Genomic DNA, 13,268 nt, shown 5'->3' with positions numbered 1-13,268 from the left:
GCTGTCCTCTCCAGGTGTGTACTTCTGCCTTGCTTCAGTCTTTTATTTTTATTTATTTATTTTTTTGTATTTTGGTCCCGCTGTGTGGCATGCAAGACAGTGCCTGGATCAGGGATCAAACCCAGGCCTTGGCAGTGAAATGCTGACTCCTAACCACTAGGCGGCCAGGGAACGCGGATAAACATGCTGTTTCTCTGTGTGCCCTCCCCCCTTACTATGCTGTGTCTCTAAGGATAAACTTGCTACCTGTTTTTACAGTTTTTGCCTCCTTGAAACATTCTTGCGTTCACACAGGGGAAAGAGCCAGGAGAACTTTGCCTGTAGCCCCTGGTGGCCCAGCGGCTAAGATTTCTGCTTTTCATCCAGGCTACCCAGGTCCAGTTCCTGGGCAAGGAATAAGATCTCTCCTCAGGACTGCTTACTGCTGTCTCTCTGAGATCATTACCAAGTGCAACCCACAACTCTCCTTCCCCATGGGGGCAGACACACAAGTTCAGAGAGAATTCTTACCCCGTTCACAGAGACGTAGGCCCGGTCATGGATGCTACTGGATGGCGAAGAGAGGGGTGTAGGGTCGCTGCAGTTTTCAGGGAGCGTGGTTCGGTACAGCACAAATCCAAAGTACTGGTTAGAGAAGGACGCAAGAAAAGACATCACTCTTGCAGTTCACCTTAGGAGAACGGGGTCACCCTCCATCCGCATGAAAGCAACGTTTCTAAAACTATAGGAATGAAATGCTTCCCCAGCCTCGGCAAATATTCTGTCTGAAAGAAGGGAACTGGCTTCAGTTTTCAGATCACAGAATAACCATCACAGGAGCAAACTGCAAGGAAGCCTGGAGGCCTCTGTCAAACATCCCCTCCCCTCCCACAAGAGGGAACCAGACCCTGGAACGTGTTAGGTGATGTGCCCAGAATCACTTGGGGGGAATCCCGTCACAGATCAAAAGGTTACTGCTATTACCTCGAAAACCAAAACCAAGGACAACAAAAACAAAAGGTAAACAGCAACAGAATGCTCTGTAGAACATTCTCTAGCTTCTTGGGCTAAATCTCCTCCAACATACAAAACAAGAGTCAATCAGAAACTGTTTCAAGTGGAGGCGAGGGGGAAACAGGCGGCTAAAGACGGAGGTGGGGGCGAAATGTGCCTCTCAATGTGCCTCAGAAAGTACTTTGAGATGCTGGGACCCCTGGTCAGAAAGGAAGCCCCCAAACACCAGCCTGGATGAATGGCTTCCTGAGTGGTCATTAGCTGGGAGAGCTGGACAAATCAAATCATACTGGAGAATCCAAATGGAAACTCATCAGGAAAAACAGTTTCCCACTCCTCAGCCCTGAATGCAAGAAAGTGCAGCCCAGCAAAGGGGAGGGGTGATATGCGAGAGCGGAAGGAAAATGCTAGCCCATGTTCCTGTGTTGCAGGAAAGTGCTGAACTCAAGAAACACCACTGTCATCACCCAAACCTTCAAGCACAAGGATGCCTCCCTTCCAGACCCCCAAATCTCCATCTCTTGTTTCTTTTTTTCTTTTGAATGGAGCAGAGTGGTGAGTCCTAGCTCAGAGACTAGGGGTTTCCAGGAGGGGAGCAGAAGGTGAGATGCTCCCTGCAATGGCAAAGTAGAGAACTCCAGGGTCGGGGCTGATGGGGAGGCAGCTGCAGGGGTACCAAAGCTGCACCCCACTCCCTGCAGCTGTGCTCGCCGAGAGGAGAGGTTTGCTGGAAGTAAATCTTCTACGGCCTGTCCCAGATCTGAAGCAGTCAGGGCCCAGGAGCCACATGTGATCTGAGACCACTGCCTTGGCCTAAAGGTGAGAGAGCAGAAAGGGGCTGAGAAAAAGCAAGGAGACTAACTTGGGATCTACTTCCCAGGTTCCCACTGCTCTGAGTTGTGTCTTATCTGATGTGCTCCGACCCTACTCAGTGGAGAAGACAGGTAGATGGAGACATGGATGTACAACCAGTGTGTGTTAGAACCAGAGAAAGAACACTACCCAACGCTAATAAAAAAGTGAGGGGGAGCTTAATCAATCATTTTAATTTATCACAAAGCAGTAATGCTGGGGTGAAATCACAAACATAACAATAGTAACTGGAAGCAAAATAAGCTAAAGCAAGATCAAATGTGCTGTTATTATATCATCCTCCAGAAGGTGATCTCCTCAGAAAGTCAGAAAGGAGCCCCTAGATAATTTTCCGTTTCAAAAACCAGAGCTGAGATCTTAACTAAGTGATCAAACAGAACACTGAACCAACACCGAGTGATCCTACTACGGTACCCTGAGACGAACACCCCGCTGCTGTCGTGTGGGCGCCAAAGATGTCTCACTGAATCTAACCGGTGAGGCATGGTCTACAAAACTCAGAAACTGTCTGAACTCTTCAGACATGACCATGTCACAAGAGAGAGAGGAAGAACAGACTCAGGAACTGTTTCAGATGAAAGCAGACTAAATGCAATGTGTGAGCGTGGACTGGCAACTGGACTGAAAAGCGATAAGCTATAAAGGACATTATAAACTGGGATACCTGATTGTAGAATGTATATTAGATAATAGGTCTGTATCCATGCTAGATTTCTTAAGGGTGATCATTATTTGTGATCATGTAGGATAATGTCCTTCTTAAAAAATATATGCTCTAATATTTAAGAGTGGAAGTGTCATGATGTTGACAACTACCTCAAATGCTTAAAAAAAAACAAAAAGCAGCTGACTCCGAACCATACACACAAAGAGAACGCAAATGAAGCAGCTGTTAAGACTTGCTGGATCTAGGTTAAAGCTCTACGGGTGTTGTACTATTCTTGGAAGTTTTCTAACATAAAAAGTTGGGGAAATTTTACAATAAAGATGGAGCTGTGCCTGGAGGTTAAACACACACACACACACGCACACCCCGCCCCGTGTACTCTGTTCTTTTTCTCTGCAAAGGCAGGAAAAAGAATCTGTAATAACCTAATCTATTAAGAACACAGTCCCTATGTCTTGGAACTAAGAACAAATAACTGTCTTTTTTTGAGTAATAAAACAGTGGTTTTACTCTGAAACCTAATAAGATTTTATATCAGACATATACTCAATGTATAACCTGCACAGAATTATGCTAAAGCAGGTTATTACCTATGTGATAAGAAATGGGGGTGGGGAGAACAGGAAAGATCAGCCACAGAGCTAGAGCCTGGAGATCCGAGGTGATTTTACATGGGGTCTGAGTTATCTGCTACCATTTTGGTCCCTGTGTTCAGAACAGGTAGTGTAGAAAGCACATATTTTTGAGGGTAGAAAAAAAGTAAAACATTACCTCTGAAGCCCTACCTGTTTCACATCGATAAACGTCAAGGGATAAACACTTTTTATGGGTCCAGAGGGACACAGGATGTTGAGAGCATCCTCCACTGTCTTTAACTGGAAAGAAACAAAAGCAGCATTCACTCACTGTCACCCTCACTTAATCACAGTAGAAATAACGTCATCACCAGAGACAGCAGATTTGACCAAACCCCTAAATAAAATGAAATGGTTTGAATTCCACTCAGGGCTGTCCCACGGTCGCCTTCAATCAATTCTTTCCAGTCCCTAACTCTGGATGAAAAATAACAGATGATATTGTAAAGAGTTTTAAACATACCTATTCACAATCACAACCTCCTGTATAGAAAAGGTTCGTAAAATGCATGAAAACCAACGCTCTGTGAAACCTCCCCACCACCTCCGAGTGAAGCAGCCCCAGCTGTGCCCTCCTCTGAGCGTGCCAGCAGTACGTTCCCCAGGCCTGGATCGCCTTGCACTTGTTGACCCCACTGCACTCCTTGTGGACAGGCAGCTTCTTAAGACCAAGGTCCGTACTGTGCTCACCTCCAATGTCCAGCACGTAACAGACACCCAATTAAAACTTTTTATATTCAGCCTAAATGACTGTGTTTTCTTGTAGCCCATGATGTTTACTCTGACGCACAAAACAACCCTGGGTGCCTCACCAAACTCTAGGAGAGACCTCCCTTTACCCACACACCTCATTGAGTCTTCACAAAAGCAGGCAAGGAAGGCAATACTGTCCCTTGTTAGGGAAGAAGAAGGAACTGGGGACTCAGGATTTCACTTGAGTCACGGCCCAGACAGGATTTGCAGTTAGCTTTGGCTTCAAACCCAGGGCTTTTCCCAGCATGAAACTGGTTAGGAATTTTATAAACACTTTTTAGAGCTACCTCACTGATAGGCAGCATGGAAGAAAAAAAAAAATCTGTTAGGTACAATCCCATCAATTCAGCTAAGTGAGTGCTTTCCTACTTGGACAACTAAAGGAGCTCATGGTCAAAGCTTTTATCCTATATAACTATGATCTACATAAACTTCATTCAGTATTTTTAAAAATTAATTATTCATTTATTTGGCTGCACTGGGTCTTAGTTGCAGCATGTGGGATCTAGCTCCCTGACCAGAGATCAAACCTTGGGCCCCCCGTGCTGGAAGCATAGAGTCTTCGACACTGGACCACCAAGGAACTCCCAAACTTTACACAGTTTTATGTCAATTGACTGTCTTCAATCCTGTATTTAGTTTCTGGTCTCACAGTTCTCCTTCCTGGTAAACAGAATGTGCTTTGGTACTAAGGTTAGCAATATTGTTTAAAACATTTGCAGTTATTTTCTGTTGCATAAAAATAAACGTTTCACAGCTTTTTAAAAAAGACGCAAACCAACTTTTCCTTTAGTAGCAGTAGCAATGAAAAAGTAGAAGGTACTCCCTTTACAAATGTGATTAAAGTCTGATTAATCTAAAGCAAGATTCCTATCAGGCAGAGAAACCACATTCTTTGTAGAATGTAACACACATATCTGACACTAGGTGGAAAATGTTACAAGAGCTCAACCAAACATCAAAGGGCTCCACGAATGGAAACATTATACAATCATGTTTGGCATTTTGCTTAAAGATAAAAACTTATGATGCTATTTTAGCATATCAAGATTCTTAAGAAATGTGTAACTTTTTTTTTCTTGTTAGTTAACCCGGGTAGGAGTTAGGGATTATCAGAGGGGAAAACCTGAAGATGGTCAAAACAAATTGCCTTGGGCTTACGTCACTCCTATCAAACGAAGCCTCTCCTCTTTTTCTCTTTCCCTAGAAGAAAAAGCTCTTCGCTAATATTTATGATTCGTTTCTGGCTTTCCCACTCGATGTCCCAATTACCATCCATACAAGCCACAAGCCATGAAGACAAGATTTTTCTTTTTTTCCTGAAGACATGATTTTGAGATGGAGGGCAGTGTATAATTTAGAGTTAATGTTTGTGGCTTTTGGGAACTGCTTTTAGAAAAGGAGAATTATAGAAACGAATGTCACTAGCCATAACAGTAAGGTTACATGTTATTCCCACAAAGGCTCCTAACGCTGGTTTTGACACTGATAATGGAAACAAAATGATCTAAGAATGCCCGCTCACTCCTGACATGCTCAACCAGTCAGCATCACACAGCATCTCATGGCCTGTGTCCCCGTTTTCCCAGAAACATCACCCACCTCATCAGTCTCACAGAAAACAAGTTCACAAAAAAATAAGGAACCGATTGCCAGGCGTAACACTTTGACTCATGACTACTGAATTCCACTTCCTCACTCTTAATGTTTCTGTCAGTTTTTTTCTTACCTTTTTCAGAGCAACTTTTCCATATGCAAACTTTGGTGTGGATGGGGGGATAGGACCTTCCGGTACTTTTGCAAACTATAAACCACAGTGGAAAAAAGAAAAGAAAAACGGCTGTTAAACTCTCAGAAACACATCTCTACAATTCATGTTTCAAAAGAATGATCAAAGATTTAAATAGTGCCAATGATTTTTGGAAAGGCAAAGGAACCAAAAACTCCCTCCAAAACAGAATTCTAAGCACACGTCTGTGTATATCTGTGCTTTAAGCTCCAGGAATCATTCAAATAATTATAGAACAAAACACCTGAAAACAGAAAGTGGAAACAAGTAGACTAACACAACATTGTAAATCAGCTATCAGCTCCGTTCAGTCACCCAGTCGTGTCCAACTCTCCAACTCTTTGCGACCCCATGGACTGCAGCACGCCAGGCCTCCCTGTCCATCACCAACTCCTGGAGCTTACTCAAAGTCGTGTCCATTGAGTTGGTGATGCCATCCAACCATCTCATCCTCTGTCGTCCCCTTCTCCTCCTGCCTTCAATCTTTCCCAGCATCAAGGTTTTTTCCAATGAGTCAGTTTTTTGCATCAGGTGGCCAAAGTATTGGAAGTTTCAGCTTCAGCATCAGTCCTTCCAATGAATATTCTGGACTAATTTCCTTTAAGATGGACTGGTTGGATCTCCTTTCAGTCCAAGGGACTCTCAAGTCTTCTCCAACACCAGAGTTCAAAAGCATCAATTCCTTGGCGCTCAGCTTTCTTTATGGTCCAATTCTCACATCCATCCATGACTACTGGAAAAACCATAGCTTTGACTACTTTATTGGCAAAGTAATATCTCTGCCTTTTAATATGCTGTCTAAGTTGGTCATAACTTTTCTTCCAAGGAGCAAGCGTCTTTTAATTTCATGGCTGCAGTCACCATCTGCAGTGATTTTGCAGCCCCCCCACCAAAATAAAATCTGTCACTGTTTCCATTGTTTCCCCATCTATCTGCCATGAAGTGATGGGACCAGATGCCATGATCTTAGTTTTCTGAATGTTAAGTTTTAAGCCAACACTTTCACTCTCCTCTTTCACTTTTATCAAGAGGCTCTTTAGTTCTTCTTCGATTTCTGCCATAAGGGTGGTGTCACATCCTGGAATGTGAAGTCAAGTCGGCCTTAGGAAGCATCACTACAAACAAAGCTAGCGGAGGTGATGGAATTCCAGTTGAGCTATTTCAAATCCTAAAAGATGATGCTGTGAAAGTGCTGCACTCAATATGCCAACGAATTTGGAAAACTCATCAGTGGCCACAGGGATGGGAAAAGGTCAGTTTTCATTCCAATCCCAAAGAAAGGCAATGCCAAAGAATGTTCAAACTACCACACAAGTGCACTCATCTCACACGCTAGCAAAGCAATGCTCAAAATTCTCCAAGCCAGGCTTCAACAGTATGTGAACTGTGAACTTGCAGATGTTCAGGCTGGATTTAGAAAAGGCAGAGGAACCAGAGCTCAAATTGCCAACATCCGTTGGAGCATCAAGAAAGCAAGCGAGTTCCAGAAAAACTACTTCTGCTTTGACTATGCCAAAGCCTTTGACTGTGTGGATCACAATAAACTGTGGAAAATTCTGAAAGAGATGGGAATACCAGACCACCTGACCTGAGAAATCTGTATGCAGGTAAGGAAGCAACAGTTAGAACTAGACATGGAACAACAGACTGGTTCCAAATTGGGAAAGGAGTACATCAAGGCTGTATATTGTCACCCTACTTATTTAACTTATATGCAGAGTACATCATGAGAAACGCAGGGTTGGATGAAGCAAAAGCTGGAATCAAGATTGCCGGGAGAAATCAACTATACACCAAAAACAAAATTTTTAAATGCTACCATTAAAAACAATGACAACAGGGGCTTCCCTCGTGGTCCAGTGGTAAGGAATCTGCCTGCCAATGCAGGAGACAATGGGTTTGGTCCCTGGTCTGGGAGGGTCCCATATGTCGCAAAGCAAACAAGCCCATGCACCCCAACTAGTGAGCCAGTGTCTAGAGCCCAGGAGCCACAACTACTGAGCCCACGTGCTGCAACCACTGAGGACCGTGCTCCCTAGAACAAGTGCTCTGCAAGGGAAGCCCACACCACAACCGCAGAGTCGGCCCTGCTCTAGAGAAAAGCCCTGCAGCAAAGAGGATCCAGCACAGCCAAAAGTAGAAACAATCATTTTTAAAAACAACAACAAAAACTGCGATCTGAATTAGGAATGGGGTAAAACAAAAGAGCAAAAACAAGCAGAGAGGATGAAAGTGACGAGTGGAGAGGAAAAAAAAGGTACACGGCAAAACCGACTCTGAAGGGAGGGACGAGTCTATAGTAGGAAAAGATGCTGTTTGCAAATTAAATCTTATGAGTAGATTAAAGTTTTGTGTCAAAGTTAAATTTGCTGTGGTTATATAAGAGGATATTCTTGCCTATTCTTAAACAACATACACTGAAGTATGTAAGGGTCGAGAGTCTTGATGTCTAAAACCCTCCACAGGTTTAGAGAGCGTACGGGCTTGGCGAGGGGCAAATGGTGACACAAACGTAGTGAAACATTCACGCGGGTGAATCTGGGTGTGGAATACACAAGTGTTTGTCCTGCTATTCTTATTCTTGAAACATTTCTCTAAGTTTGAAATTATTTTTAAATAAAAACAAAACCTTATTAAATACATACGCACACAATTTATATTAATGTCAGAAGATACGGGTGTAATTCCCAGGTCTTAAAAAAGAGTCGGTGTCCATCTGGAATCTCCAAGTATTAATAGGTTGTATTATGATCTGTCAGGCTCTTAGTTCTTTCCTTCTTTCCCCGCCCGCCCCCCACCCCACCGCCGGCTCTCAGCTTCCCTTTTAAAAAGCGTAGTAAAAAGCAGTGGTTTCCTGCGATATTCTAGTTCTGTTCTTCAGAGGAAACCATTTTAAAATCATTTCACCGTTTCGATTTTTGCTTCTTTTAGTCTCTAAATTTATCTGCTACTTCTTGTTTGAGCAACTTAAAGCACGATCATTTATTTCTTTAATCCATGGGATTTAGCTCAGCTGTACTCTTCAAATATCACCCTTTCTTGCCAATATGGTTATGTCACCATTTTTCTCTACTGGTTATCTTTGTAGCTTTAAATAATACCCTATACCTTTATTTCTTAGTTCTTACCGACTAGGACATTACTCGTTGTCTCCACACATTTAAAGATAAGGCTGTCTGCATCCTTCCCCTTAGCTCTCCTCTCCACTCCCATCTCCAAACCATCAGCTGTGCTTTTTAAATGTCAGGGTTAAAGGTCTATCCTATTAGTCACAAGTCCTCCCTTCAAGTCTACATTGACCTTATATTAAAATTAATCACCTGTGCTCACATTATTACGATTCTATAAATACTGCTCTCTGCACAGCTACATGGCCAGTATGTACCAGGAAGGCATATTCTCTCTCCTTGCAGACGTTATTTTTCTTTTCTCTTCCCTGGGGTTTCTAATTGCCTTTCTTTTTTCCTCTCTGCTGTTCGGTTCACACGGTGCTTAGATGGTTCCAAATTTCCAAAGATGGTATCAAGTTTCTTCCAACACTCTTTTCTCTCCTAGAAATCCTCCTACTGGGACCCTCAGTCTTCTGCTCCAAGGGTTGAGAGTCCACAATTATTTTCGTACTTCATTTATTTATAGCCCCGCTGCACTGCTTGTGGGATCGCCATTCCCTGACCAGGGATCAAACTCTTGCTCCCTGCATCAGGAGTGTGGGGTCTTAACTGCTGGACCACCAGGGAAGTCCCTCAGGCTCTATCATTATTCTGGCTTTTCCCTCCTGTTTCTAGAATCTCATGACTTCCTCATTTCACTAGAGCAATCTCAAGTAACTTCCTAAGAACTGGTACATGGGAGGGAAACTTACTGAATCTTTGAATGTCTGCGTATGTCATATTTAGTTAGCAGTTTGGATAGGTATAGAATTCTACGTTGAAAATCATCTTCAGGACTTCCCTGGTGGTCCAGAGGCTAAGACCCCCAATGCAGAGGCCCCGGGTTCAAACCCTGGCCAGGGAACTAGATCCCACATGCCTCAATTAGAGTTCGCATGCTGCAGCGAAGACCCAATGCAGCCAAATAAATAAATATTTTTCTAAAAAATCATCTTCCCTCAGAATGACCAGGGTGCTGTTCAGCGTCCTCTGTCACCTGCTGTGGCTCATGCCAAGCACATTCCCGAAAAAGGTGACCAGCCTTTTCTCTCTGGAAGCTTGTAGGTTATTTATTCCCAATATCCTAAATTTTTGTAAAGATGCATATGGACACACACAGTTTTTACATTCATTGTGCTAGGCAACTCAGATAGTCTTTTTTATTTTGGAGAAAGTTCTGTATTATTTCTTTGATGTTTTCTTTTTCTCCGTTTCTCCCCTTCCTTATAAGTAGCCTGCACCTCCCAGATTATTCTTCTGTGTGTCTCATCTTTTCTCTCCTGTTTCCATGTGTCTTCTCACCCTAACTTCTAGGATATTTTTAAAACTTCCAATAACGTTTTCTTGGTCTCCTTTATCAAAGTATTCTGTTCTTATTTTATCGATGCAATATCTTCTCCAATATCTCTGAAGGATGTAAATTTGAGAAGGTTTGCTTTGTTTTAAGATCTGTCCTGTGGATTCTCTGTTGCCTCTAGGGTTATTTTTCTGTTTATTTCATCTTGGTCTTCCTCCTCCTGGTTGCAGTTTTTCTGGGTTTGCACAAGCATCTGGCCATCATCCTTAGTTGTCTATTCACATTTAATGGTAATGCAGATGAATGCACTCGCATTTGCACACTCAGCTTCTATGTGCCAGTCCTGTTATGCGTACAGGAGCCAGGCTTGTCCAGTGGGGAGCTTTGTTTTAGGATGATTTCACAGGGAATCAGACATCATATGTGGGGTCTTTGCTCTGGGGCTATGCAGTTTTTTAAAAAAAAATCTTCCAATTTTCTGGCTGGTAGAAAGATGCTTCCCTGATGGACAGTTTATTGGAAAGTGGAGTGAAGGAGTGAAGGATCTGACAGGAAATACGTAGAGTTTCATCAGCCTTCCCACCCTGCCACCCCTGATTTTTAAAAATCTTTTGGCCATGATACATGGCATGTGGGATCTTAGATCTTTGTTCCCTGACCAGGGGTTGAACACCCACTGCCTGCATAAGGAGTGCAGAATCTTAACCACTGGATTATCCAGATCTTCCATTTTCAGCTTTCATTTCCATCCTTTGTCTTACTTGCATTTCCAAGACCCCAGCTCTTCTTGGTTCTTTAAGGTCAATCTACCCCCTGTTCCCTGTTCCTATAACCCTCTTCCATACTCAATGGGAACCTAGATTTCCTTATCTTACTTCTTCAGTCACCATTGCTCCATCTATTTTTGTTTCCCAGAAATCTGCTGAAATCTCTCATGCATGGACAGCTCCCTTCTTGGCTTCATTTAAAAAATCTTTTTTTTTTTTTTTTGTCATTAGTCACATTTTGGAAGGAAGAAGAGATAGATACGTAGACAGGCAGCCATCTGGAGCTGGGTATTTCTAATATTCTATGAGTCTATGTTTCTGTGAAATTTAAAAGATCATGTTACAGTGAACTTTATGACTCACAGTAACACAAATGAGGCCAGAGTGACTCCTGACCTTAGAGCAAGATGCAAGGTCTCTCTTCCCAGCTTTGCCTTAAGTCTAGATCACATTCTTTCTCTTTCGCCAGGTGACATACTGCGTTCTCCCTCCAACATTCTGGCCGATAACAGCAGTCAGCAAAGACCCCAGAGGTGGCCTGACAGCAGTCTGAGATCCCCTATTTACTTGTGTGTGGTAGGGGGCCACGACCCACCTAATTTCTAAAGTCAAGGTGTGGCCAGGACTGCAACCTCTCTGCCACACTGGATGAAAAAGTCAAGTGCACAGACACTTTTATTCAACCTACACTCAGCTAACTTTGATGTGCCAGCTCTGTCATCTTATTTACTCCTTACATAGGCCCTCATAGCTTGTGATCATATTTCCTCTTTAGAGATGAGACCGAGGAACTTGCTCAAGATTTTGAAAAGGGGCAAGGGAGGGAGCTGGGACTTCGACTCCAAGATTAGTGCTGTTCCTCTGGCTCTGTCTTTTCTGTTCTCACTGTTTTTGTTTCTTTTTCTGGCGGCGCTGGGTCTTAGTGGTGGCGCTCGAGAATCTCTGTTGAGGCTTGCAGAACCTTTACTTGCAGCATGTGGAAACTAGCTCCCTGGCCAGGGATCGAACCCAGGCTCCTTGCATTGGGAGCTCTGAGTCTTAGCCACTGGACCACCAGGTAAGTCCCATCTACAGCTCCGTCTAGCCTCCTTTTTTGCTGAACAATAATCAGCAAAAATCAGCAATACCCCCTCTATTTATGCACACATAAAGATGAGATAATTTTATAATTTACTCCTGCCACTTACCAAAAGCACTTCTGGCATGGACCAAATAGTAACGACAGTTTTACTTATTTGCATATTATATTCAAACAGATATAACAGAAGTTATATAACCATCGCTTTTCAATATTAGGCACTGAATTATTTCCAGTTTTTGATACTATAAATAATATTGCAATGAACAACTTCTTGTCTATAATATTCTCCATGTTCAGAATTTTTAAAAGAAAGTTCCAAGTAAGGGCCGTGCATGTGAAGTTGCTTCAGTCATGTCCGACTGTTTGTGACCCCATGGACGGTAGCCTGCCAGGCTCCTCTGGCCATGGGATTCTCCAGGCAAGAATACTGGAGTGGGTTGCCATTTCTTCCTCCAGTCAAGTGAGGGGTCATTAGGTCAAATGTAAGCATTTTATATGATTCTTAATATAAGGTGTGCCAGTTTTCACTAGAGGTCTATACTTGTTTATGTCTTTCACCCAGTTATCTATTTGGATCTTGATTTTTTAACTCAGTAGGATGAGCTCATTATATTCTCCATATTAAGCCTCCATCTGTCTATCACATCTGCCACAACCTTAAAAAAATTATTATAGTGAGTTTTCACTGATTATTGTATAGCAAAATTCTAATCTTCTGTCCAAGTAACCAATGTGTCAGAAAAGAAATAGACAAACATAGCAAAATTAACTTCTGAACCTTTATGTCTCCATAGTAATTTGTATTTTAATCACGGTTTTCAGAATTAAGAATTAAGAATCATATTGCTTCTTATCCTACTTATTTAGAGGGACAAACTCAACGTGGGAAGCTGCTCTTTTCCTAGTAGAATCCAACAGATACAACGGTGACCAACTATTCTTTCCTCAAGATCTCTAACGTTTTTGTTCATTGATCTAGTAAACTCTTATTAAGAAAGTAGTTGGAGAATCCACTGGTAGTCCAGTGTTTAGGACTCTGCACTTTACTGATGGGGCCAGGTTCAATTCCTGGTCAGGAAACTAAGATCTGGCAAGCCACGTGGCACAGAAAAAAAAAAAAAAAAGAAAAGAAAGTACTTTGTGTCAGGTCCTGTGCTTGTTACTAAGGATAATAACAGCTCCAAGTCTAGAGTGACAGTGTGTATAAACAAGTTATATTCACATTAGGAGAAGTTGTGTATTCAAGATTTCCACAGTGTAACAT

The 13,268-nt window shown here is 42.6% G+C and overlaps 1 protein-coding gene across 2 annotated transcripts in view; it reads right to left on the bottom strand.

The window, feature by feature from the left end:
- Positions 1-13,268, bottom strand: part of LOC120867861 (beta-galactosidase) — a 99,200-nt gene that overhangs the window by 24,786 nt on the left and 61,146 nt on the right. For both annotated transcript variants that reach the window (XM_040246312.1, XM_040246311.1), the window contains 3 exons: positions 5,651-5,725; positions 3,319-3,408; positions 511-624 (listed from right to left, as the gene is read on the bottom strand). In XM_040246312.1, coding sequence (XP_040102246.1) covers positions 511-624; positions 3,319-3,408; positions 5,651-5,725 — 279 coding nt within the window. The remainder of the gene's footprint in view (positions 1-510; positions 625-3,318; positions 3,409-5,650; positions 5,726-13,268) is intronic.

This window comes from Oryx dammah, unplaced genomic scaffold (assembly GCF_014754425.2).
Source record: "Oryx dammah isolate SB20612 unplaced genomic scaffold, SCBI_Odam_1.1 HiC_scaffold_9, whole genome shotgun sequence".
NCBI lineage: Eukaryota > Metazoa > Chordata > Mammalia > Artiodactyla > Bovidae > Oryx > Oryx dammah.
This window is presented reverse-complemented; position numbering and strand designations above follow the sequence as displayed.